At 45.1% G+C, this 27,800-nt stretch overlaps 1 protein-coding gene across 2 annotated transcripts; it reads left to right on the top strand.

The window, feature by feature from the left end:
- SINHCAF (SIN3-HDAC complex associated factor) lies at positions 1–27,229 on the top strand. 2 transcript variants are annotated; one of them, XM_045002094.1, is made up of 6 exons: positions 1–276; positions 13,704–13,851; positions 16,627–16,726; positions 21,854–21,980; positions 23,046–23,196; positions 24,614–27,229. In XM_045002094.1, exons 2-6 carry the CDS (start codon positions 13,724–13,726, stop codon positions 24,774–24,776), a joined length of 669 nt encoding a protein of 222 aa, XP_044858029.1. In that variant the 5' UTR covers positions 1–276; positions 13,704–13,723; the 3' UTR covers positions 24,777–27,229. The 2 variants fall into 2 exon arrangements, with proteins under 2 accessions (XP_044858029.1, XP_044858030.1); XM_045002095.1 differs by lacking the exon at positions 1–276 and adding an exon at positions 2,255–2,406.
- Positions 27,230–27,800: the final 571 nt, after the last annotated feature.

Raw genomic sequence — 27,800 nt, forward strand, 5'->3', positions numbered from 1 at the left:
CTCCTCCCGGGCTTCCCGCGCGGGCCTTTCTCCCTTAAAAGGACAATGGGGCGCGTATGCAAAAGAACTCGATTGAGTAGAAATGAGTCGTGGGAACGACGCTTGCGCAGAGAGAGGGGGAGGAAAGCGAGCTATGCAAATGAGAATTGACTCTAGGAGCAGTTGCATGAAGACCTGGGGAGCTACACAACGAGGTTGCGCACTCCGCAGAGGAGGGGGGAGCTCATCGCACACAACACACCACGCTATTGATTTGTTGGGGGCTGCAGTTCGGAGGTAAGTGATTTCATGTTTTTCTTCGCTTGTGAATTTTTTTTTTTACTAAACCAAAAAGTGCGAAACCTCTTTGATAAAAGCAAAACAAACCTGAAACCAATCAGCCGTTCTAGTCAATAAAACAAGTTATTTTTGGAGGCTGCCTTTTGCTGCAGGGAAAACACTTTCCTGTCTGAAACAGTTTTGACACCCCCTGCCCTGTGTGCGGCATCGATTTTTCTTTCTTTTTGTGAAAGAATAACTTGAGAACTATAATTTAAAAAGCTAAAAGTGTCGTGAACATGCCGATTGCATTGTTCCATATCCAGCTTCGCACTGGGACTTTCTTAAACTGAAATCAAAATGTTCTCTCCAAAGAGAGAGGTCGAGTTAATTCCTGAAGATATCGCTGGACAAGTGAACCCAGGCAACTCCGTTGGTTAGAGAAACTGTGTACCCAGTTCAAGGTGTTACTGGGAAATATCACTTTAAGGGACATTCTTCCAGGAGCCGTAGTATCAAACCGTCGCTTAGTGAATGTTTTGCGTGGCTCGAGAACCTTTTCTTGGTGCTCTTTGTAAAGAGGTGGAAGCTGGAAGATGTAATGTTCCTTCCAGTCTGTAGATTCCAGTTAAGTGATTTTGAAAGAAGAACGTGGGCTTGTTTGGTTTATGGGGAGAGGGGGGAGATAGTGGGGCTGAAATTAGCTTGGCCTGTTGTTGGTGCTGCTTCCCAGGTCCGTTGCGGCCCGTTACTGTATGCACGCGGTTTGGCATTATTTGCTCAGCTTGGGCGAGAGATGCGGATGTGATAATGAGAACAAGAAGGAACCCAGACGCCTAAATCGTTCGGGATTCCAGAACCCGTTGGGGCTTTGGAATGGTTACGAGAGAAACGTTCCATTTTCGAAAGCTCTCCGGGACCTTGTACATTTATGTTACTAATTATACACCTGTAGCTTTATTTTTGAGCGCACAGAAGTTGTTGCGTCGTGAGTGGCAGGAGGCAATCATTGCAGTGTCAATGTACTTTTTTTTTTTTGGTTGGGGGAGAAGAATGGGGAAATTGTTCTCTTGACCTGGCTTGTTTTTAGAAGAGTTGTCGGGTTTAGCACTCAAGTGACCTGAAATGGACAGAAATTGTGTGTGTGGAATCTGACATGACACGTGCTACTAGGTGCGCAGGTTGCAGGCTTGCTTTAGTGTTGTTGGGGTTTTTTTAACCTCTTCTTTGGAAAAGCCTTGTTATCGATCAGAGTGGTGTCCTGATAGCGTCAGGACAGTGTGATTTTTTTATGGGGATGGCGTCTTACCACTTTCAAAGCAGAGTACGAGTGAAAGTAACTGCTTTTCTTGTCTCCTCTTTGTAGTTAAACTGGTTCCACGTAGAACGCAACGAAGTTTTAACTTGTAGTTACATTCTCCATTTCGTGGGGGCTTGTTTTTTCTGGTCGATCAGGAATCTTACTAGTTAGCAGGATCTTTAAATCTCTTGATGCATTCCGCAAAACAGTCGACATATCCTTGATGCTGCACGTAGGCAAAACCAGGCTGAAGGGAAAACAAAGGGCTTGCATGTGCTGCAGGCAGTGCTAGCTCTACAACTGCGTGTCTGCAATCCAGTCTGCTCACCGAAACACGGACTGTTATTGAACAGGGAGAGGACGGCTGGCGGGGGAGCTAGGGGGGAATTGGTGCGACCGATTCGTGTCTTGGGGAAGTTTTGAGCTTGACTTTTTGTGTCTGGAAGACTTCTGGGGGAGTTAAAGTTTAGGTGCGTGCACGCTCCTGTAAGGTTACCACGCTGTGTGCAGGGAGGAGGCGGCGGCGTGTTTGTGTGTCTAAAAGCTTGCAGGAGAGGAAGCGCCTTTCACTTTTCTGTGTAAAAACTGCAGATTATTCAAAGCACGGAATTGCTGCTGCGCCGGTACCGAACGCTGCTTCATGCGGGGGGGTTGGTGCGGACTCTTTAAAGGGCTCTTTGCAGCGGTTCCTCGGCTGAGTGTGCGTGTGTTTATGGGAGGTCTGTAGGTTTCCCTTTGAAGTCGAACTGTTGCCATGTTTGAATTACGTCAGGGTGAAGCCATGAGGAACCAGCTCCAGCCTCTCCGCAGCTTTAGCAGCAAGCGGCAGCAGCTCAGTGTAGGATGAGGTGAGTGAAGGGCCCTGTTGGACACCACGAGCTGTGTGTGTGGGGGTGCAATATTCAGGAAGTGCTGCCGAGCTCGATGGTGGCGCGCGGCTGAGGGGGGGGGGCGCATTTTCGCCCCTTTTGTTCTGGCAGAAAACGCTGTGGAGTAACTTTCACTCGAGGGCTTGGCCGGCGGGTGCAATCTTGCCCGCTGCCGTCACGCACCTTTTCCCCTGCCAAGGGCGCAGCCGCTAATGCACCTTTTCCACGCAGCCTGCGCCGTGGAAGACCTCAGCAAAGTAGCGTGAGAGAGGAAAGTGCGTGACTGCACCCTGCGTCTCACTTCTCCGTGCGTGTGTGTGGCTGGCTTCGGAAAATCACTGCCGGCGACTGTGACCCGATTTCTCCCCACCTAGACTGCAGCCAGCACTCGGGAGATTAGGAGATGGCTCGTGGAAATGCCCCCTTTCCCAAACCGCTTTGTCATGGCAATCCTTCCCCCCGGTCCCTGCCTCCAAACACTGCTAGTCCTGAGGAAGACTTTTTTAAAAAAAGCCTAATTCAAGGCTAGTTAAATTGCATCTACTGACTTTGCAGATAAAGAGTTAAAAGATTGGGGCTGCGTGTTTAAATATCCAGCAGACGTTGCTGGGGTCTGATTCCAATTTCTGTACTTGCTTGCTAGGGACTCTCCTATGTTTCTAATGGCTCCTGTGTTTAAATTTTGCCCAGTCCTGAACAATTCTGAATGGTGCCTCTCCCTTATTAAATGGCAAGCCCAGGCATTTTCACTGAGTCCTCGTGACAGTGACTGTGTTTTGCAATGTGTTCTCAGGAGCAGACGGCTCTTCCAGCAGCATACCTTAGCACACTTGATTTTCTCCTTTTTAAAATCCTCTTGTTTACCTCTGAAAAGGACTTGGTCACGTTGGGACTCCTATGCCAGTGTGTGCCTGTGCCTCTCATGTTTGTTGTCTACCTGATCATCATGGCCTCTTTGAAAAGTAGGTCGTCCTTGCTGAGGTGACTGGGGGTGGCTGGTCTTTGTTCCAGCAGGCAGTGCTTGTAGTGAGCTGCTGTGCACTGGTGCTGAATGTCCTGCTGATATTTTTTGTTTTGTTTTGTTTTTTCCTTTCCTCTTCACCTTAACTCTAGTTCCTCCCTGTTTGGGGCATGGCTGAAAGACAAAACTTTGCCTGGGTGTTCCTTTTGGTATCAGCAGGCTGCGGGTTAAACATCTGCAGTGAAATCCTGGCCTCATTGATATCAGTGGGAGGTCTGCCATTGATTGCAGTGGAACTAGGATTTCAGTCCTGATGAAGGTTTTTCGTTTTTGTTTTTTAATCTAATTTTGATGGCTAGGTCATCTTCACATTATGTGATTTAGTACTCTGTGTTAACTGACAGTGTTGGTCCAATAACTATATAGTTTTCCATTTTGCCGCCTATGTGTTCTATCATGAGATTTGGAGTGTCTCTTTACTGCAAGGATTTTTTTCGGCAGAAAAATCCTTGCAGTAAAGAGACACTCCAAATCTCATGATAGAACACATAGGCGGCAAAATGGAAAACTAACTGTAGAACTCCGTTTTTGTGATACCCCGCTTTGTTATCATGCCCGTTACAAATCTCTCTCTTCAGGGGGTTACCAGTTTAGTTGTGGGTTAAAAGCTGAAACAGAACTTCATATTAAACTGATTTGTTTAATTCAAAAAATTACAAAAAAGTGTGTTAACTTGGACAGGCAGTAGCCTTTCCAGACAAACCTACTTATGTCATTTGTCATAAATGTCTGTCTTCATTTCTTAGTATGTTCATCCCCAGTTATATTTCTGACATGGCTCTTCTTGCTTACTTTTTTGCTGTACCATCTAGTTCAGCACAGTACATTGGTAGTATAAGCAGTGACTAAATCCTGAATTCCTTCTGTATCCAAAGCTTCCCCTGACTGTCTCACTCTTTGTGGGGAGTGTTTTTCCCCTCTAGATTTTCCTCTATATGGAGATATACATATTTCCTAGAACTGGAAAGCACCCTATATAAGGTCTTTGAGTCCAGCCCTCTGCCTTCACTAGCAGGACCAAGCCACTGATCTTGCCCCAGATTCCTAAGTGGCCCCTTCAAGGATTGAACTCACAACCTTGGGTTTAACAGGTCAATGCTCAAACCACTGAGCTATCTCTCCCCTACAGATTGGTAGCCCTCTGGGTGCAAATTATGTGATATTTGTTATGACTGCAAATGAAGAAAACTCTCTCGTTTCACTGATTAAACATAGTTTGTCAAGCAATTGATCTATAACATGATCCACCTGCTTTGAGGATATTAAACAGTTTAAACTAGCTGACACATGAAGTGTTGGAAGATAGTTGTATATGCTTTATAGCATTTCATAAGCGAGTTTATTACATATGCAATATGAGTAGCATGATCTCAGACTTGTAAGTTTTTTGCATGTATAGAATGTCTTTCAAATAGTTTCTAGGTGCATTTCCAGTAAATATCTGGGGAGTGGGTGAGAAGAACCATTAAATGTTACGAGACCAGACTTTCAAAATTGCTCAGGTGTTTAGCATCCACAGCAGGAGCCAAAGAGTATACTAAAAACTATACAGCCAGAAATGTGTTTTTTCTTTGAGTGCTGGTGAACGGTTATAGGATGACACCCATGGAGCTTACTGTTTATCCATACCCCAAGCACAGCCCAAGCAGTGGCAGTGCTGCTACATACAGTGCTCCCTTTGAAAGGTGGGAGGCTGTATGTAGAGCATATGCAGAGGTATTGTGGCTTGTGCATAGCTAGACCTATTGTACAAGGTCTTATGGGTTTTTTTTAAATAGAGCATATTTCATGAGATCCAGAGTACAGTGGGTGCATGAGTTTCCTGACTAACTTCAGTAATGTTGAGAGGATTTGGGGCCTGATCCAAAGCCCATCAGAGTAAATGGGAGTCTTTCTCTTCTCTTTCTCCCCCCCCCCCCCCGACTTCTGAGAGCACTGGGTTAAGTCTTTGCCACCTAGATAGGGCCCAATTGTCCTTTCATTAAAGCCGATGGCAAAACTACTTTTGAAGTTAGTGGTGCAGGATCAGGCCTTAGGTGACAAGTGGTGGAATTTTCAAAGTCACCTAAGGACAGTAGACCCCCAGCTCCCACTGAACATCTGTGGGACTTGTGCTCTGAAGTCCCTCTGTCGCTTCTGAAAATCCCCCCCAAGTGTTAGTTGGCAGATGACTGTCACTTGAGAGCCTGCAGCCTAACGTTTATGGGGTTTTACAGATAAAAATCTGTTTGTTATTTACTAGACGACTGTGTGTGAAAATGTAACTAAAGTTCATGTGAATTAAAACAAACTAACAGATAACAAAACCACCTTTTTAAAACCGTGGCAGTCTGGGGCCTTTTATGGTACATGCTGATGTTGAGCAGTTCCCCCTCTGTCACCAAACTGTTAGCAGGCAGGCAAGGGGGTGGGTTCCCATATGCTATATAATCATTCATTTTTATCAGCACTCTGTGACTTAACACATTGTTACAGTGGATGAGATTAATAGTTCTTAATATTGCCAGTTTCCTTTAAGTCTGAAGCAACAGTTGTTCGTGAGGCTTTTCACTGTTGGAAAACAGGTGCCAGAAGAAACAATAAGTATGTGGTTGGAAGAGGTGGTTTGAAAATTGAGGGGATAACCAGAATGGAGGGGCGGGACTCCATTTCACAACTCTCAAGACTGGTTCTCAGATTACCAGATCAAACACCAACATATTATCTATCAAGCAGCTCAAAGTCCAAATGGGGGGGAGGTCCGATTTCTCAACTAAAAAGGTGTTTGTATCATAAGTAAAGCTCTTTACACTTTTTAGCACAGTAATAAAAATCTTCACTGTTAGTGTACTGCTCCTGCTAAAGTAGCCATGAGATATTTAACGATCACAAGTGCTCATGATACTGATTTTCAAATCTCATGTAAAAGATTGCACCTCAGAAAGCACATGGCCCCAGACACAGTGCTGAGCCATTGGTTTGGTACTGACTCAGATGAGCTTCACTAACTGAATCACCAGCTCCACTCATACAGTACCTCATGTTTTCCTTGGAGATCTCCTATTCAAGGGTTGACTGGATCTGACCCTGGTTAGGTTATAGGAGGTAATAAGATCATGGCTCAAGTTGGAATGGCTGCAGGTGGAACACCACCACCACTACATTTTTTCCCTCTGAAAATCCTGTTTTTGTGCTTTGCACAGCCCACGCCAGCTTTCCTGTACTAGCAACTTTTTAGAAAAGCACCAAAGTGACTTAGGCACTAAGTTGCGTTTTCAAAATAGCCTAAATAATTTAAGTGCCTGTGTCCCACTGAAAATCAATGAGATAGAGACATCTAGGTGACTTTTTTTTTTTTTTTAAATTTTACCCACAATAGTTTTGACACAGCCAATATACTACATGTGGCTCAACCACAGTAAAGAAATGTCAACCATTCTAATTTCATGACAGGGCCATTGGTTTGCCATTTGTATTTGGTACATGTTAAAATTTCATTGAGTTCTGTGGAACATCACAAGCACAGCATTGTTGCAGGGGACTAGCTGCACAGGAGTTAGCGTACATGTTCTTGGAGGTAAAAACATTCCAGGTGATCTAGTTTAAACTTTCCCTGGGCCTCATTGATCATCAAGTACAACATTCACAGGGTGAAGTTTCATTATAAAGTGCCGATACAGTTCTGACTGCAGAGTACCCTTGAAAGATTTCTTGATCTCTTCAACACATATTGTGCGGGGGCGGGGGGGTTGGTTTTTTGTTTGTTTTTTTGGGAGCTGTGGTGGGTAGGTGGGCAGATATTAAAGGAATTTATAGTGTGTGTGCATATATGGAGTTTCAAGGTTGCACACTTCAGATCCTAGTCTCCTCATTTTGCACTGGAACACTTTTACTCTGGTATCTTTCTTTATGTGAAGATGAAAGTAGCATTTTCAATTGACACTAGTTTTCTTGTTTATTTCCTTGGAGCCTTTCCACTTCAGACACATTAAAATACAACTGGTTAAGGCCCAGTTTTAACTTTACAGCTTTGTAGTGAAGGTTTCCTTTTGGACAACACGCCTTTTCAGGGTGAGTGATTTCTTTATCAAAGGCAGATCCTCAGCTGGTGGAAATGGACATAATGCTGTTGATTTCAGTGGGACTATACCAGTTTATTCCAGCCAAGGGAGAGGCCTGAAGTATTTACTAGGGAGGCTGGCAACTCCGCTCATGGCATCATAGGCTGTTTTGGAAGAAGTTATTGTTCTCATGTGCAGGTGTGCATTCCAGGGCTTATGGTCTTTCCTTTATTTCAGTGTCTTTTAAGAAAATACTCTTGGATATTTCTCTGCTTTATCCATGTGCAGTAGAAATCAGCGTTGTGAGATTTTGCTGACAGGAGCAGTCTGCATCAATATGTATGGGCCAGATCCTCAGCTGGTGTCAACCAGCATGACTCCACTGCCTTCAGGGCAATTACGCTGCTTTACACCAGCCAAGAATATAGACCATTGTTGTGGGTCAGAGGAAGAAATCAGGTTAACAGCATGGTTCCTTCTTACTCCTCTCTGCCCTTCCTGTTTGGCCAGCGTGGCAAGCTGATCAGCACAGGTGACCATGCAGAGCTCATCAGCAGAGGTGACCATGGAGTCCCAGAATCGCAACAGAGCTCCAGCATGGACTGAATGGGAGGTACTGGATCCGATCGCTGTGTGGGGAGATGAATCTGTGCTATCAGAACTCCATTCCAAAAGATGAAATGCCAAAATATTTGAAAAAAATCTCCAAGGGCATGAAGGACAGAGGTTATAACAGGGACCCACAGCAGTGCCACGTCAAACTTAAGGAGCTCAGGCAAGCCTACCAAAAAACCAAAGAGGCAAACTGCCGCTCTGGGTCAGACCCCCAGACATGCCACTTCTATCATGAGCTGCATGCAATTCTAGGGGGTGCCCCTACAACTACCCCACCCCTGTATGTGGACTCCTGCAAGGGAGTCTCACGCAACAGGGATGAGGATTTTGGGGATGAGGAAGATGATAATGAGGAGGATGCTGAAGATAGTGCACAGCAGGCAAGCGGAGAAACTATTCTCCCCAACAGCCATTAACTGTTTATCACCCTGGAGACATTACCCTCCCAACCTGGGCTCCTGGACTGCCCTTCCAAGTGAAGAATTTGGGCTGCACAAAGGGTGAATGAGTTCAGGGCTAGAGCAGGGAGGCAGGAATAGAGCAGGTGCCGAGTGTTTGGAATGTCATCCCTCTGCTTTTTAGATAAGCTGCTTTCTTTGTGAAACAGCCATGGAATGTTTCTAAGTGTCACAAATTTCAGGTGTGTTTCTTTCTGTTTGTTTAGGTATAAAAATGGAGTTATATACGTCTTTCTTTTCTATTTTGGAGGTGTTTTTCTCTTCAACCTCTGTGGTCAGGAAGAAGGCTGATTGCTTCTGCAACTTCCCCCTCCCCCTTTTTTTTTTTTTAGAAGACAACCAACTGAACAACGATAAATCCCTGAAAGTAAGCTTCTCCTTCCCTTGGAAAGATTAGAGTTCAGGATTCACCGTTTATTTCCAAGTTGAGAGGATTTCATGCACATCTGACACAGCAAGCATTTCTGTCTTCCTGCTTCTCATGCAGATGTTTGGGTCAGCATCAACTTTTGCAGAGGGAACTCTGATCCCCAATTCTTGTCCTGACTGGCTCATAACAGAGGAAATAACTTTGTGTGTGGTGTAGGCTAGCTTTGTGCCCAGCCATGCATAGATGTGCAAGGAGTCTTTTCTTCCCACCTTCCTGTATCTCATGGACTGACCCCAGATCTCTTAGGCAGAAGGGGCTCTGCTTCCTGAAAGTGTTTCTGATGATGCTAGCCTTCTGCAAAGGGGTGGGGTGTTGGCCCTGTACTCCCCCTTATCCCTTCAGGCTCAGCTGGCAAAATTGCAGAGGAGAGTGCACCCTGCATCCTTTCAGATTGTGGCAGAGTTGCTGCTGAGCAAGAATTCAAGTAGATGAGAGTAGGGGGAGTGCAACTCCATCTGCTTTGCTAAAAGCAAAGGGGAAAACTCCCACAGGTCCCCCTCCTGTGTGGCTGGTACAGTGAGCGTTCCCACGCCTGCTTCAGTCTACTTCAACCACTGCTCCTGGAGTACAAGTGGTTTTTTTTGGTTCCCCCTTCCCCCCCCCACCCCCCCACCCCCGATCCAGGTGGAATCCTGTCTTGCCTCTGCTGGAATTCATTGCTGCATAGCATCCCCTTCTGACTCTCATGTGGCTGGTAGTTTTAAAAGATATGATCTGATGTATACGTGGATTTAAATATAACAGGCCAAATCCTCAGCTGGTGAAAACTGATGTAACTCCCCTGAAGTTAAAGGAGCTACACCCGCTTACAGCAGCCAAATATCTATCATTCAGTATGGATACATTTCAGTCTGCACGTTCAAGGCCAGATCCTCAGCCAGAGTGTAGATGCTGTGCCGATTTGCACTAGCTGAAGATCTAACCCAAAGTTTCTGATTTGGGATCTTAAGATACAAAACTTAACAAGATTAAAAAAATGTTTAAGGTCCTAGTTATGCAGTCTTTAAGCATGCCTCACTCCCATAGAAACTAGGTGTCCAATGACTGGGCACATAACGGCTTAGAATGGAAAAGCAGACACTGCTTTAAGTATAGTAATGCTGGTCAGCGCCCGTACACTCCAATGCGATCTATGTTAGCTATTAAATTCATCAGCTGACAGTATGTTTAGTGTATAGTGTTCAAATGGCAACTGTGTGGATTAAATGCGACTCTGCCCTGACGCCTTCCATTTATAACACTGCATTTGGACACAGTTGTCAAAGAGAAATCTGTTATACTTGTGGTTTCTCTAGTAACTTTTTCTCAATCCAAGAATGACGTATGGTGATACTGTTGCTGTCCATTCATCAGCTGGGAAACAGATGGCACTAGTTTTCCTTCTATTGAAATTTGGTACTGAAAAGCTGTGCCTGTGAGAATGGAAGCAATAATCCCACAACAGAATATTTACTATAAATATCTGACGCCAATCCTTGTTCAAGTGTTAATTGTAAAATGGTGATGCTTGTCCCACTACAGTATAAATACTTGGTGGTAGCTGAGACATCCCCCATTTCCCAGAGACTCAAGCTTAGAAATGTTTCCCCAAGTGAACAATCAAGACAAGTTTCCAAGACCAGTTCCATGCCTCTCCTGTAAAGATAAAAACCTTTATTTCATGGGTTATTGGGTTCACCAGTGAGACAGAAGTACCAGACTGTGTAAAGTAAAGGACACCAAGCTGGAGGCTAAACATTGAGTTGCCGTAAACAAAACCTAAAATAACTGTTACAAACTCCCAGGTGAATATGATTGGTGACCATCTCAAAAAGCTTGGAAAATACCATACTGTCAAGAGACTTTTGAAGGGGCACATTGAATGGTGACATGCAGAATATATAACTCCTTAGTGCCTGGAGTCGTGTGTGTGTTTTTTGTTTCTTTTTTGTGTGTGTTTTTTTTTTTCTTCACAAGATGCATCTTGTTAATCAAGGGAGACTAACTGGGCCATACTTGGCCGTGTATAATGCCCAGTGACGCTACATTGTCATAGTGGGAAGACAGCCTAAATCTTTATTTGTGTTTGTTTGTCTTGCTGCTCTTCTTAACTTCCCAACTCACATTTCATAGAACCAGATTTTCCTCCATTCTTTGCCAGAAATTACCCAGTACTTCAACAGGCTAAATGCCACTGGAGATCTTTTTGTGAAAGAGCAAAGTAGTTGTTTTGAGTTTAACCAACCCTTGACATGCCACTCAGGTCACTGGCCAGAACACTTGCCCAGTTTCCCACAGGCCTTAATTCATCAAAGTCTTCCTGGATGGTGGATGGCCCTCTTGGCAGTGAACCTGGGTGGCTCAGGAGTGGTGGGGCAGGATTTTGGGGAGCCTTCGCTGGAGATGTGCACATCTGTCAATGGCAGCGCCCAGCTCCTCCCATGGTAGCTCCTGTGCCACATTAGCACACCAGAATCTGAGGACAAGTCTGGTGGATCAGCTGCTTCTATTCTTCCTTCATAGAAGTGAGTGAATGGCTCAAAGCCAAGTGAAGCCCTGAGGCTAGAGTGATGGCTAGAGTGATGGTTGAGTGGAGAGAGCAGTGGAGACTGCTTTTGTTCTAACCCTGGCTGAATTCCTCAGCATGCCTGCTTGGGCTGTGAACAGGAACCAGGATTTGGGCCTTAGGCAATTTCAGGCTGTCTGCCTGCAGAGTTAAGAAGGCAATGCTTTGTAAGTCACATTTGAGGACTTACCTCCTGGAGTGTAAGGGCTTGAAACCTCATCTTTGCTGAAAATGAATGCTTGGATTCTGTAGGATCGAATGGTGAAGTCCCTGAGACCTGGCAAGGAGTTGCCCATTCATCAGTGGCAAGGAGAAAGTGGTTTTGTCATACCGAGCTCTTTGGAGCCTAGATTCTGTCTTCCTATGTGTTTGTACAGCACCTAGTACAGACAAGACCCGAGTCTGATTGGTGGCGTTGGGTGCTACTGCAGCAGAAATAATTAACTGGTTTAATGAAGTACACCAAAATATAAACCACTTTGTTTGTTTGGGTTTAAGCTGCCAAAAAAACAGTTACTGTTTAGGCAGTTTGTGGTGAGAGTGTTTGCTTTATACAAGACTCCAAATTCTGGCCTTCTCCATTGAGGTCTTGAAGTGCTGTTGGTTAGCTTAAACCCTACTGTGATGCCTTCCTCCAGATCCTTTAAAGAGAGAGCCCTAAGAGCCTATGTGGGGCTGGAACTATTTACAGTGGGGTGAAATTCACCTGTGTGTAGAGGGCTAACACCAGGTCTAGGCTGGTTTGCAGCTTTTCAGTGGCACCTGTTAATTTGCCTGGTTTCTCCCAAAAATCTTCTGGTTTATGATGGAGTCTCTGACAATGTAATCACCTGGTCTCTTGGTTTGATGATAAAAACCAAAAACTCTCAGACCTTATCTTATTTGTGTCACCTTTTTTTCTTTGGGTCTATAAATTGATATCTGTTGCAGCTTGAGAGATCCTGCCTGTTGAACCTTCCTGCTACTATTCCTTTTCTGTGTAGTTTGGCTGCTTGTAGTCCTTGATGATCAGCAGCAGAGGGCAAACCTTGCTCACTAAACTGGGTTGTATAAGCCAAAGTTATAACACTATTAGTTTAAAAGAGAACTTTTTTTTTTATGGGAACAGTACCTCTGTGTTTATGATAGAGACTACTTACAATTTTTGGATGGCCTGTAAAAACTTGTTTTGCATTAAGGGCTTGAGTCAGATAATAGCTACTCAGATGTTTAAAGTCATCATGCATGTTCTTAAGTGCTTTGCCATATCAGGGCCTATGTACAGTTCCACTCTGGAAAGTAACTGGGGGATGAGGGCAATAACATCTTGGGGCTCCCCTTTTATTGTTTTTCAGGGACTCCAAAAATTGAGTTTAGACATAAAAAGTTGTTTTCTAACCAGAGACTAACAAATACCGCCATTGCACATTAACTGCATCCATAATGTATTTCAGGATTACTGGTTGTGGTATGCAAGCCAGAGAGCCACAGCTTAGTTTGACGAGATGAGCAGTTAGGAAAAACTTGTGAACTGAATATTTGCTATGGAGTCACTGAGCATCAGTAAACAGAGAACCCCCACCATGTCATTTCTAAAGTGGTTCTTAAGTGTTAAACAATTTTTTAGGTGACCTTGTCACATGTCTGGGTTTGCTTAATACCCTCTGCTTTGGGGTGCAAGAGACATCAACTATTTCTGCTTGACAAAGGAACATATTCTGAACATGCGTCCTCCTAAGAGGCACTGTGAAATCGTGGCAATGCGTACCTTAGCACAGTGGTCCCCAACCTTTTCGTCTGGCAGGCGCTAGATGAAGGACCGTGGCGGCGGTGGAGCACCCACCGAAATGCTGCCGAATTTCTGCGGCATTTCAGCGGCAGTGCCTCGCAATGATGTCACTTGTTGGCGGCAAGCAGCGTCATCGAGAGGTGTCGCCGCCGAAATGCCGCAGAAATTCAGCGGCATTTCGGCAGATGCTCCACCGCCGGCCAGGACGCGGGCGCATGGCGCCCGCGGGCACCGCGTTGGGGACCCCTGCCTTAGCAATTCCCCCTGAGTGTTGTCTGTTCTGGACTGTGGTGTAACATCAGTTTGCAAAGTTGCACATGAAGCTGCTCCTCCCTTTTAAATTATCCTCGAGCTGTATCTTAAAGTGATAATGACTGTTTGTTTCTGCTTGTTCTACAGGCTCCAGCAGAGAAGAAAAGATGTTTGGTTTCCATAAACCAAAGATGTACCGGAGTATAGAGGGTTGCTGTATCTGCAGAGCAAAGTCTTCCAGCTCTCGTTTCACTGATAGTAAACGTTATGAAAAAGACTTCCAGAATTGCTTTGGGTAAGATCACGTGCTATTCAAAATTGGGTTTACATTTTAGTTAGTCAGGATTTGTGTCTCAAAGCATGAAAAGTTACCAGCCTCACTCAAAATGAGGTATTGAAGGCTCTGACCAGAATCAGGCCTAGTGTAGTCTTCAGCTGCCTCATACTTCTATCACGAGGGGCAGGCAACATTGGGCCAGATCCTCGGTTGGTGTAAATCAGCACAGTGCCATTGCCTTTAATCAACCTCAGCTGAGGACCTATGCCATTTGGTTCTCTATTGCAAAGTGCTGTCTAATCAGAGTGGAAACACTTTGCACTCCCTTTTCACAGGTGTCAATTGCTGTACAAGGTGTAAAAGAATGCAGAGGTCAGGCCCATGGGAGTCTTTCTGAGGTGTAAAACCTTTGGGTATGGCTACACTTGCGAGTTGCAGCGCTGGTGGAGGCTTTCCAGTGCTGCAATTAGTAAGTGTCCACACCTGCAGGGCACATCCAGCGCTGCAACTCCCTGGCTGCAGCGCTGGCCGTACACCTGGCTCAGCATGGGGAATAAAGATTGCAGCGCTGGTGCTGCAACGCTGGTCATCAAGTGTGGCCACACACCAGCGCTGTTATTGGCCTCCAGGGTATTAGCAGATATCCCAGAATGCTTTTATAAATTACTCTCTTTGTTTTGTTATGCAGCCTCTCTTTGTTTTGTTGTTAACTCGGAGCTCCGTAGCTCTGTTGATCCGGAGCTGCTTATCTACAAACACAGCTCCTGTTTGCTGTGATCAATCTGTGAACAATCAAATGAGATAATGAGGCATGCAGGGAGTGAGTGTTTGCTTGACAGAAACGGGGCAGAGGGGAGAGAGGGAGTCCGTTGGCTGCAGGCTGTTTGCAGTTAAGAGTTAAGGGTAAGGGATCGGGAACATGTTCTGATTTTTCAAGGCAGGAAGGTAACACACAGTGTTGGCTCCAAAAATCCACTCTCGCCCGCTCCCTGTCACACTACGCCCCACCCCACCCCCCCTCTTTTGAAAAGCACGTTGCTGCCACTTGAACGCTGGGATAGCTGCCCATAATGCATCACTCCCAACAGCGCTGCAAATGTGGCCACACACCAGCGCTGGTAGCTGTGAGTGTGGCCACACACTAGCGCTGTCCCTGCACAGCTGGACGACCAGCGCTGCAACTACCAGCGCTGCAGATTTGTAAGTGTAGCCATACCCTTAGATAGGGAAGAAATAAAAGTATTTATTTAGCTAGTAAATATCTTTAAAAGTCCAAACAGGTTTCGTAAGTAGTTGTTGTTGTTGTTCTGGATAATCCTATCAATCCGTGGGAATGTTGCCCCTCTCAGTGGAGGGGAGGGGTCTACTATCTTAATAGCAGTTTTCCAGCCCTGTGCTTTGTAAAATAAGCCTGAAGAATTAGCTTTCCTATTAAAAAGCATTGGAAATTAGGAAGTTTCAAAGCCCTGGTGAGGGCCATTGTATAATTTAAAAAATAATTAAACAGTAGGTTTAACAACTCTCTTTAGCATTTTGGAATTACCTTACAAGACCCTTGAAACTCTTTCAGTCTTACTTTGTCTTACCAAATTGTGAAAGAAGCGAGTTCCTGCTTGATAGCTCCTAATTCTTTCTTTTATTACATTTAACACTTTTTTTTTAGTGTTTTTTACTTTGTAATTAGCCATAGCAATTAGTGCAACAAGATTGAGATTCTAACTTCCCATAAAAGTGTTTTTATTCTGGAGAAATGTCCACTTTGTCATATTTCTCCAATTTCCCCTTCTTAACCCACTTTGCTTAGCTATCGTGAAATTGTAGGCCACAATCCTGGGAAGACTTACGCCTATGATTAGTTTTACACACAATGAGTCTCATTGGCAACACTGGCAGTACTGACATGTTAAAAATTATTCACTTGAGTGATCCTTTGTAGGATCAGGCCTTTCTTGTATTTCTCTTTGTCAAGAAATGATTTTTCCCATGAGTCATTATAGTGACTTCTACTGACTGCTGGTGGTTGTTTTATTTTTATTTTTTAATGTAAAGCTGCACCTATCAGCATGTTTGCTTGCTGCTGACCTTGGCTAAAGGAAGGCTGTGCTACAGTCCTCCACATTTTTATTTAAACTGGAGTTTTGAAGCTTGCTGTAGGCTTTATTCAGTATGGTTGGTAAGGTGGAACCTGCAGTCTTACACTGGGTCATCAAAGAATGACTTCTCTAACCCAGACACGTGATTCACTTCTACAGTATTTCAAAGTCCTTTTACTTAACTAGCCAAAAACAAATCCATAATCTATCTCCTTCTTTGAACCATTCCAAAAAGATTTAACTGTAAGGGAAACATTTTTAATAGGCTTATTGAAAGCAAACAAGTGCCGTCTTCATGTCAATGTTTACAAGTTGTTGGGCTGTGCACAGAGCATCTATAGAGTTCAGCAGGAGTGCAGCGCATGGAACTCTTACAGGATCAGAGCATTTATTTGAAATTTATATGAAAAGTTCAAGAGCTGAATGGCGTGTTCATCAGGTCAACTGGGATTACTTGAAAATGAACTTTAAATGGATGAGGTTTGTTCTAATACAGTTAGGCCAAGATTCTCAAAAGTGTTGAGCACTTTTCTGTAGGGTAAGCACTTTTAAGGTGTCTCAAGTTGGACATTAAAAATAAGTGAGGTACCAAAAATCACTAGTCACTTTGGAAAATCTTTGCCTGAGAATCTATTGTCTCTTTATATTAATTGGGTTGATTACAAGAGGTTAAATAATAAACAAGGTCTTCTCTTGTCAGGCTCCATGAAGTCCGCTCAGGAGATATCTGCAATGCGTGTGTCCTTTTGGTGAAAAGATGGAAAAAGCTGCCAGCAGGATCAAAGAAAAACTGGAATCACGTTAGTTGGCTATTTTTTACCCCTCTGTAATTCATGTTCCCCTTCTGTCCACTCCACTAGAGAGAGACCATCAAGTGTTGTCTCTTCACTCCTCAGCACCTGTAAAAGCTGCTCTGAACTTTCTGAAGTGTGGCTATTCCCTGCCTTCAGATGGCTTACATGTGCAAGATACAAGTGATTGTTGGAGACAGTTCTCTTCTTACCCCCTCATTTTTCACATGCTCCTAAATTTCTCCAGAATTCTCCCTTGAGACTAAACATTCCAGACTTGGCCTCAGCCCAAAGATGAATTCTTTTTTTGGAAAGTTTGAACAAGCAAGGTGACTTGCTGAAGTAACCTATAAATCAGCTTGGCTTAGTGAAATACTTAAAATGACTGTGTCACAATCATTCCCACTCTCTGATTTGATATATTAATCTGCTTTGGGCCTGTGGTTTGGGGGGGGAAAGGGGGGAATTGGTCATCAATCTTTCCAGGAGAGTTTTTGACAGCAACAAGGGAGCTAAACATGCCGTTCATTGCTTCGGGCATGCCTAAACACAGAAGTTAGCATAAATTGATTTAAAAACCAGTGCAAACCCAGTGTGGACACTCTCGTCTGTTGGTTTAAATGGCCTTAATTAAAGGGGCGAGCTAAACTGAAGCCTTTTATGCACAAGAAAGTTGCAGTTGTTTAACTAAAGCTGTTATTTTAAACCAGTTTTACTTTCTCATGTAGACTAGGGGCATGGCTACACTTGCAGATGTAGAGCGCTTTGAGTTAAGCCAGCCTTTGGAGAACGCAATAGGGAAAGCGCTACAGTCTGTCCACATTGACAGCTGCAAACACACTGGAGTGGCCACATTTGCGGCACTTGCAGTGGCATTGGGAGCAGTGCATTATGGACAGCTATCCCACAGAACACCTCTTCCCATTCTGGCACTGTGGCTTGTGGGAAGGGGGTGGGAGTTCGGGGCATTCTGGGTCCTGTCCCAACGCCCCGTGATGCATCGGTTCGCATCTCAGCAATCCCTGTGCTGCTGTCCACATTTGGCGCCATCTTTCAACATTTTTTGTGCTGCGCGCTCTGTCTTCCCTTTCGATCTGCGGGAATGGAGCCCGAACTGCTGAGGAATATGCTGATGAGTCTCGCCAGCACGTCACGTTTGGCAGTCAAGTTATTCCTTAAGATCCAAACTGACAGTGAGGACTCCGATGATATCGACTCGAGTAATGCATACGACACAAGATTGCTTGTGGCATATACAGACATGCTCACCACCGTGGAATGCTGCTTTTGGGCTCGGGAAACAAGCACTGAGTGGTGGGATCACATCGTCATGCAAGCCTGAGATGATGAGCAGTGGCTGCAGAACTTTCGGATGAGAAAAGCCACTTTCATGGGACTGTGTGAGGAGCTCATCCTCATCCTGCAGCGCAAGGACACGAGATTGAGAGCTGCCCTGCCAGTGGAGAAGTGGGTGGTTATTGCAGTCTGGAAGCTGGCAGCTCCAGACAGCTACCAATCGGTCACCAACCAGTTTGGAGTGGGAAAGTCGACCGTTGGAATTGTGTTGATGCAAGTTTGCAGGGCCATTAATCGCATCCTGCTCAGAAGAACTGAGACTCTGGGTTACATGCATGACGTTGTGGCTGGCTTTGGCTTTGAACAAATGGGTTTCCTAACGGTGGAGGGGCAATGGATGGAACGCATATTCCAATTCTGGCACCAGCCCACCTAGCCTCCGAGTACGTTAATTGGAAGGGGTATTTCTCTGTGGTTCTCCAAGCACTCGTGGATCACCGTGGGCATTTAATTGACATTAAAAAGGTAATAAAGGTAATAATTGGAGATTGGTATATCTCCTAGAACTGGAAGGGACCTCGAAAGGTCATCGAGTCCAGCCCCCTGCCTTCACTAGCAGGACCAAGTACTGATTTTGCCCCAGATCCCTAAGTGGCCCCCTCAAGGATTGAATTCACAACCCTGGGTTTAGCAGGCCAATGCTCAAACCACTGAGCTATCCCTCCCCATTAACACAGACTGGCCCGGAAAGGTGCATGATGCACACATCTTTCGGAACACTGGCCTGTTCAGGAAGCTGCAAGCTGGGACTTTTTTCACAGAACAGAAGATCACTGTAGGGGAAGTCGAAATGCCCATTGTGATCCTTGGAGACCCCGCTTACTTGTTAATGCCATGGCTCACGAAACCCTACACAGGGAGCCTTGACAGCAGCAAGGAGCGGTTCAACAACAGGCTGAGCCGGTGCAGAATGACTGTGGAGTTTGCTTTTGGACTTGTAAAGGGCCGCTGGCCCTCTCTGTATGGGAAGCTGGACCTGGCCGATGACCGCATCCCTGCAGTTATATCTGTGTGCTGTACCCTCCATAACATTTGTGAAGGGAAGGATGAAAGATTCACTCAGGCATGGAACTTGGAGGCTCAACGCCTGGAGGCTGAATTTGAACAGCCAGAGAGCAGGGCTATTAGAGGGGCCCAGTGCGGGGCTGCAAGGATTAGGGATGCCTTGAGAGAGCAATTTGAGGCTGAAAGCCACCAGTAATGTCTGGTGTCCTGCATGGGAGTGAAGTGCAGTAGTTCCAATGTTAGTAGGAATCTGTGTTTGCTGTGCTGACTTGCAGTGCCTGTTTCTTTCCTGGGCTAAGGTATCTTTTACTTTATGCAATAATAAAGACTGTTTTCAAAGCCAAAAAATCCATTTATTGAAAAGAAAATGCATTTGTTGAAAAACACAACTGCTTGGGAAACAGAAAGGGCGAAGGGGTGGGGTGGGGATTGGTACAATCAGATTTGCGTATGTCCTGTCTGGAGTGCTGTGCAATGAGTGCTGCACTTCAGGGTGGCTATAATGCATGGTGATGGGAGTTGAGTGCAGTGAGTAAGGGTCTTGGTTTTCAGGGCTTGGTGGTGAAGCTACAGGTGTTGGAGGCAGCTGGTGGTGATGAGAACCCAGATAGAACCAGTAGAGTTTTCCAAGGAGAAAAGTGGGTTGGAGGTGACATGGGGGCACAAGGGAAAGAGGAGTGGGACAAGGGCTGGGGGGGGGAGGGGAGGGCGGGTGCAGTAGTACTCTGCCTGCATGGCTACAAGAGCCTGGATCGAGTCCACTTGGTGCTCCATGATGCTTATCAGCTGCTCCATGCTTTGCGGAGCTCCGTGCTTTTGTGCCAGCACTCCTTGTTCTGCTGGTGGATTCTCCTTTCACTTTCCCACCACTCCTGCACTTTTTGATTTTCATTCAGGGTCTGCTGCATTACTTCATGCAGCATGTCTTCTTTGCTTCTATGTGGCCTCTTCCTAATTTGTTGGAGTCCTTCGGCTGATGATAACACAAGACGGCTGAGATCTCAAGGTTGCATCTGTAAAGGCAAAATGAACACTTAACAGAGGCAGCATTGTTCACACCAGACAGCAATGATTCCCTCATACTTAAGGGCAAGCACAGTCTACACAATAGCATATTTTGCCCATTCAAAAGTTAGTGCACATAACCCACAGGAGCCCCAAAATGGTGAGTAAGCACAGGGTCAAGGGGGACTGATCCTTTCATGGCTGTACTGTCCTCTGGGTTTCTGTGCCTTGGGGAGAGCCAACAGCTGCAGGGGGCCCCTATACTGAACACCGTCATCACATTTTCCACAGGAGTTTGTCCTGGAAGATCCCTCGCTGCTGAGGGTGACCTGGGAAGCAAGGGAGGGTCTTCTACTACAATGCGGCTTCCGGCCTGTGCCATATGCTTCTTGCCTGTGTGCAGCAATAGTCCGTGCCACGTTGCTGTGGGGGGCAGGGGGACATGTTAGCCTGGCTGGGACAAGGACCACAGTGGCTCTCCCAAGAAATCTGCGCAAGCGCATTGCCCAACTTCTGGATGAGACCTTTGAAGAGATCGCTGAGGCCGATTACTGTGATGTGAGAGAGCACATCAACGCCCGCTTCCGCATCTAGGCGTGCATGCAGCCCTAAACCTTCTCGCCCCAAGAACCCGCACCGAATAACTTCCTTCCCAAAATAAAAGCCACTTACCAGGAACTTCCTCTGGTGTTTTGTCCTTCCCCAAGCACTGGCCGCCGTGACTGGCTACCTTCCTCCTGGCTTGAGAACAGCTCCTGGCTGCATGCATCTAGGGATGCCGGGGTGTCTTCCTATTCCTTAGCACCCTCGCTCCTGCTTTCCTCCTCCTCCAGAGCCCAGTTCAACAAGGCAGGAGAAGTGTCCATGGTAGTACTTGGAGTGGAGGTGGGGTTGCCCGCAAGTATCGCATCCAGCTCTTTGTAGAACTGGCAGGTTGCAGGGGCAGCACTGGAGCGGAGGTTTGCCTCATGGGCTTTGCAGTAGGCATTCTGCAGCTTCTTCACTTTAACCCTGCACTGCACTGCATCCTGGTCATGGCTCCTTTCCATCATGTCCCTTGATATCTGCCTGAAGGTATCGTAATTCCTACAGCTGGAGCGCAGTTGGGACTGGACAGCTTCCTCCCCCCAAACACTGAGGTCCAGCATGTCGCCGTTGCTCCATATTGGGGATCGCCTGGCACGTGAAAGCATGGCCATCTGGAAGGATTTGCTGAGAGCACTCCACGCCTGGCTGAGCAAACAGGAAGGAGATTTTTCAAAATTCCCAGAGAATTTAAAGGGCAGGTCTGACGGTTGGTCACCTGAGGGCAAGGCAGTAGAGTTCCAAGTGATAAGAGTGTCTAGAACAGGCATTGTGGGACACTTCTGGAGGCCGATCAGAGTGCATTAACAGACCAGGACATCCACACTGGCGCTGCAGCGCTCCAGTGGGGGCACATCAAATGTTGTTCCACTCGCCGAGGTATATTACCAGGAGCACTCTAGCTGCGGAGTCCAGGCACTCTACATACCTTGCCAGTGTGGACACATCGTGAGTTAGAGTGCATGAGGCTGCTTTAATGCACTCCATCTCGCAAGTGTAGCCTTGCCTTAGGCCTGATATAAGCCAAGCTGAAATGAGTGTCAACACACACAGTTGTACAAGTGAACTAAATTGGTTTAAAATATCTTTAATTAGACCAGAGCGGCTTTATCTGTAGATCAGGCCCTAGTTCTGATACAGAATTGTGGGCAGAGGGAATTAAATGTATCCATTGCTGTCTTTCAGGTGGTGGATGCAAGGGCTGGACCCAGTCTTAAAACAACACTGAAACCAAAGAAAATGAAAACTCTCTCTGGAAGCAGGATAAAGAGCAATCAAATCAGCAAACTGCAAAAGGAATTCAAACGGCACAGTAAGTAGACAGTTTTAGGAAGGCAGTTTATTGCCAAAGTAGCTAATTGTTAACTGGTCTAATTAGATACTGTCCAATGCAGTCAGTGGTTAAATGAGAATGTTTATGTAACCCTTTCATCCTTGAATTATTTGAGGGTGGAATTAGGAGGGGTTTGTGTGTGTGGGGGGGGTAGATGATGTACATCTGAGCTCAGGGTGGGGAAGTTGCAGATGCCAGGAGATGAGTTGAATTGAGGGAGAAAGCACTTTTATTCTAAGCCCCTGATTTCAGTGATTTGAAACTGTCCCAGAAAATAACTTCTTGCGCAGAAGTTTCATAAATGCTAAATACTGAAAAGACCTTGTTAAGTTATCTTTCTTTCTTTATTTATTTTAGTGCTTTGTGTAGTGTAATTTTAAGTGTCTCAAAGGATGGACTTCAGCATCTTGTAGGCAACAATCATGTCAGCCCCATTGTGCTATTCACTGTATATATACGCAGTCAGAAACAACCCTTGCCGTCCAATGCCCAAATTGTGCAAAAACTTACCTGCACACCTAACTTTGCACATTATGAGTAGTCTCATTGGTAAGAGTAAGTCTTTGCAGGATCAGAGTCCAAATGGATAAGAGAAATGCAGGGTGATGGGAAGGAAGTATTATCCCCATTTTACAGATGGAGAAACTGAGTTACGGAGGGCCAAATCCTGGCCCTATGAAAAATCAGTTTTTTTCCCATTGACTGCAATGGGTCCTGGATTTCACCCAGGAGATTGAAGTGACTTGCCCAGGGTCACACCAGAAATGTGTGGTGGCTCTAGGAACTGAATCCAGAGCCTTCTGAGTCCCACTTTGTCTTACCCCAAGATCCTCCTCCTCCTCCATGAAACGTTTCCATAATGTTGACAAATGATCATCTCTGAAACTTTGAAAGTGCCAACAGAGAGCAGCAATTGTCAGCTTTTTTTAATATTCTCACTGGCCATAATAGTGCTGCTTGCATCAGACTTTTCCACGGTCTGAGGGAAGGAAAGAAGCTAATTGCACCCAATTAATTCTTCAGTTGGTTTTTTTCCCCCTATAGACTCTGATGCCCACAGCACCACCTCAAGTGCCTCCCCCGCTCAGTCTCCCTGTTACAGTAACCAGTCTGATGATGGCTCCGACACCGAGATGAGCCCTGGGTCCAGCAGAACACCAGTCTTCTCCTTTTTAGATCTCTCATACTGGAAAAGGTAAAAAGCAACCAAACACACATCTGCGCAGCCAGCAATTCATTTTAATTACAAGGCTTTCTGTTCTGTTTCCTCAGCAATAAAACAGCATTCGCAAACAGCTGGTGACAAGCATGGTGTTTTAAGGATGTGGCATAAGTAATTTAACAGTACAGAAAGTATGGATTTGGGCTTGGAGAGAAATAATTGTTTGGCCATTTATTTTATTTTTGGTCTCTGCGTACCTAATGTTAGATGCAGTTCATAATGTCTTGTTGACAGACATTTTATAACGGACCCATGATCATGGTCAGAAGAAACTTGGGGGTTGGAGAAACTAAGGGCTAGTCTACACTTACATGCCAGTTCGACGCGGAGAGTTGGACTTTTCGGAGTTCGAACTATCGCGTCTAATATAGACGCGATAGTTCGAACTCCGGAAGCGCTCCGTTCGACTCCGGTACTCCACCACTGCAAACGGCGGTGGCGGAGTCGACCTTGGAGCCGCGGAGTTCGGTTCCGCGGCGTCTGGACGGGTGAGTACTTCGAACTAGGGTACTTCGAATTCAGCTACGCTATTCACGTAGCTGAATTTGCGTACCCTAGTTCGACCCCCGTTCTTAGTGTAGACCAGGCCTAAGATATTTCCCAATTTTGCAGAGACTTTTATGATTTTGCTAGACACTATAAATGCAGCAATCCCTTGTTCAGCTACCTTTCAAATTGAAATGGCTGTGATTTCATTGCCTAGCTAAATTCTTGGAGGCTAGGTCCATCAATGGCCATTAGCCAGGATGGGCTGGGATGGTGTCCCTAGCCTCTGTTTGCCAGAAGCTGGGAATGGGCGACAGGTGATGGATCACTTGATGATCACCTGTTCTCTTCATTCCCTCTGGGGCACCTGGCATTGGTCACTGTCAGAAGGCAGGATACTGGGCTAGGTGGACATTTGGTCTGACCCAGTATGGCTGTTTTTATGTTCTTTAAGTTGGCCTCTTACAGGTACATTTAGTCAAATACAGTTCAGCAAAGAAGCAGCTGTGTTTGTGTGTTGCTACTTGAGGTGGCAAAGTGGTAGACCTACACTTAGGCTGAGAATTTTTTTTTTTAATTAAAGCTGTCTAGTCGATTTTCGCACTCATGATTTTGTTTATTTGTTCTTAGTGGGCTTTTTACTTTGTGCTTGTAACTTCCCACCCTCCCACCTCCCTTATTGTTTTATGATGGAAGGAAACTTCCCCCAGAACTGAAATGAGTCTGAATCTCTTAGGCCCCATAAAAATGCTTATCACCATGATATCCAAGTGGCCCTGGAGGTTGTAAACTGTAGTGTCCTGGTCCTATTAAATTAACTTACTTACTTCTGGGTGTCTGTCTATGTTTATATATAAAATTGTGTCTGCATCTCTCTTCCTACCCCACCCTTTCCTTCCCCTAGGCAAAAAGTTTGCTGTGGAATAATTTACAAAGGGCGTTTCGGGGAAGTCCTTATAGACACTCATCTCTTCAAACCTTGCTGTAGCAATAAGAAGTCAGCAACTGAGAAGCCTGAACAACAGGGACCCCAATCTCCAGCCATCTCCAACCAGGAAGGATGGTGACTTCCTTGGCTAACTGTAGGAAGGTGTATACAGAGCCTCTTATTGTCTGGAAAATGCTAGAAAGTGACCCTTTGTTCACTATGGACACCTGCTATGCTGCCAAAAGACGACTATTCCTTAGAACTGTTTTGGTGTTTTTACTGCTACAATTCCACAAACTCTCAAGCCGGTTTGTATCTTTTCAGAAATACTACATAATATTTAAGATACCATGGAACACTTAGCAAAGCTGAATGCTGCTGCGAGGTTGTCTTTAAGGGTTTTTTGTTTTTGTTTTTATCTTTCCCCTACCCATCCCTTCCATGAATGAACTTTTGAGGGTGGGTTTTCTTGTATAATAAAGTGTATGTAGTTAATATTCCTGTACTGAGAGAAGCAGTGGTTGTGTTCGGCATTTTTTAAGTTGCTAAACCCCCTCCCCAACCAGAGAGATAATTTCATTTGATATGTGATTCAGTGACATGGACTTATACATAGAAATTTTTAACTCTTTACAATATTTTCATTTGTATGTATTTTAAAAGGTGTGGAGAGCTAAACCTGTACTACTGACATTTTAACCAAGACAAATAGTTTCATCATTCCTGTATGGCAAAGCCAGGTAATGTGAGCAATGCTAGTGCAAGAAGATCTAAATGTTCAATATTCACGAAGAGTGGAGGCACGCTGTGTCTAGACACCTGTATAGAACCTCCCAGTTCCTCCTGAATACAAGTGACCAGTAAACCAATAAATGACAACCCAAAAGCAAGCACTGGGGCTTGTGCAGTACTGCACATGATTAGATTGAGAGAGGAACCATGGAGGCCGCCTGGGGTCCAGGTTAGGTGCAGCTTCGGGGTTGGAATTGTTGAATTCTCACAGGAGGATCTCATAAATTTTCTGCCATTTCTAGGCACCTTCCTGGTTTTGAACATGACACAGAACCAAAGCCGTACTGTGTGGGGCCAGCTTTCTGCCCCAGGAATTGAAACAAAACAATCCAAGCATGAAATTCAGTGGGGTTACGATTCCTGTTTTGGACCCTTCCAGTCTTGTGAACTGTATGCATGTTTATACTGCAATCCCAGGGCGTGATTTAATCCAGCTAGCTCTGCTACCAGAGCAGTGAAGCTGTGGCAGCGTGACTCCACAGGCTGTCCAACTGAGTAATTACCCAGGATCGTGGGCAGCCTTGTACAGCCCTCACTGATGCCCATGCTGCCATGGCTACACTGCTATTGGTACCCGAGTTAGCTAGAGCAAAGCTAGCTGGGTACGTCCATGAGCTGCAGTCACACCCAGTCATTGCAGTATAGACATCCCTTCTGTTACAGACACACACACCAAAGCAACACTTCCGTGCACACTGGACCTATTGTAAATTCTGTAAGTGCTGTTAAAAATTACTCCATTCTAAATAGAGGCAGCTCTGTGTGCATGTTGTTGGCAAAACAAATCCTATGCACATTCCTGGTAAAACTTGTGCACAAATGATTGTGGCATTCCTTTATGCTCCAGATTTGTCTTTAGGGTAAAAACCGCTTTCTCACTGAGTGTGCTGCAGTTTTTAGCTCCTGGTTGTTTCATGTTACCTTTATGAAGATTTAACTTGCACAGTGTGGGAAGTGGACACTTGTTTAAAAAAAAAAAAAAAATCTTTGGGGATAATCTATGGGCTGCTAGAAATTTGAGTTTTCTTCTGTTTGGCTTTACTATTAAATTTTTGGTGGGAAGACTGAGGGTTGGTTTGTAGAGAAATTTTCAATGCAAGCTCACTTTCTGAAAGGCAAACATTCAGGGGATGAAAAGAGAGCGACAAAGATATTTTGCCCCCCATCCTCCCTCACCCTCAAAGCAGAAAGTTAGTGTTGGGTTTTGGTTTCTTGGTTTTCCCCTTTTATTAAATAAATACAATTTCTTAGTGGGATGTCAGGGAAAATGGAGATTATAGTCCCCCCTCTTTGTGGTGGTTCCCCCCCCCCCCCCGCCATGAATACATTGACTAAATTCTAATGGGAGGATAAAACTACGTAGAGTACCTTCACCTGCAATCAAATGGATAGTTAGTTAGACTGGCTGCTTTGCTAAGTCTGTCTCCAAAGACTCATGCAAGAGTCTCAGCCAGCTGTATCTACACACCAACTTACATTTGAGTTAGTCTCCATGATTTTCTGTACTTATGGCTGCAGTACTGGTGGTAGGATGTGCTATAATGTGGATCATCTCTACTTCTGTATTTATTTATTTATTGCTAGACTTCAACCATAGACTGCTTCCCCTCCTCCTCCCATCTCTTCCTTTCCCTGTAGTAATGCAAGATGAACTGTCTGTAGTCATGCACTTTGTATTAATGTATTAGAAATCTATGGAACCTGTTTTGTACTTTTTATACTGTCCATACACTTGTAATCCAAACTTTTTTTTACTAGGGTGATGAATAAATTTAGACTTATTTAGAAAAATAAAGCATTTTTCTTCTGGATTTGTTTGAACTCTGCCCTGTAATGAGATTTCCTGACATGGCACAGCCAGTGCATGGTTCATGTTAAGCAAGCTTACCAGAGAAGAGACTGAAAGATAATTCTCTCTTTGCTCTGAAACAAGGAAACTCTTATTGAACTTTAGAAGAAAAAAGTGGGTCAGGGAAAGGATGCAGTGTCTAGACAGGTTCAGTTGGCTCAGTGCTTGATTGGCAGAACTTCCCTTCAGGGTCAGGTTTGTACTTAGTAGGAATCCCTGTGCTGGAAACTGGTGGAGTTGATGATGCTTTTGAGTCCCTAGTATGCTTGCAATCTGTGTTGCTCACCAGGACTCAGGCCAGCTGGAATAGTATTCAAGGTTTGAAGCTAAGGCCCAGGTCTTCAAAGGTATTTAGGCACCTAACTCACATAAGTTTCAGTGAGCATTAAGCATCTAACTAAGTACACTTGAGGACCGGGGCCTATTTGCAAAACTCTTGAAACCTGGAATGTGATGTTCACTTGTTTTGTGGGAGGAGAATTGAGAGGAGACCCTCAGTTGGTATGAATCATCATGGTGCCA

Source organism: Mauremys mutica, chromosome 1 (assembly GCF_020497125.1).
Source record: "Mauremys mutica isolate MM-2020 ecotype Southern chromosome 1, ASM2049712v1, whole genome shotgun sequence".
In the NCBI taxonomy this organism is placed as follows: Eukaryota; Metazoa; Chordata; order Testudines; family Geoemydidae; genus Mauremys; species Mauremys mutica.

What these genes read in the sequence shown, in the direction of transcription:
- SINHCAF (XM_045002094.1), top strand. Translation starts at nt 13,724, where the DNA reads ATGTTTGGTTTCCATAAACCAAAGATGTACCGGAGTATAGAGGGTTGC. An exon ending in CAAAGAAAAACTGGAATCAC is followed by an intron (nt 16,727 to 21,853) that starts GTTAGTTGGCTA and finishes GCTGTCTTTCAG; the next exon opens with GTGGTGGATGCAAGGGCTGG. An exon ending in AAAGGAATTCAAACGGCACA is followed by an intron (nt 21,981 to 23,045) that starts GTAAGTAGACAG and finishes TTCCCCCTATAG; the next exon opens with ACTCTGATGCCCACAGCACC.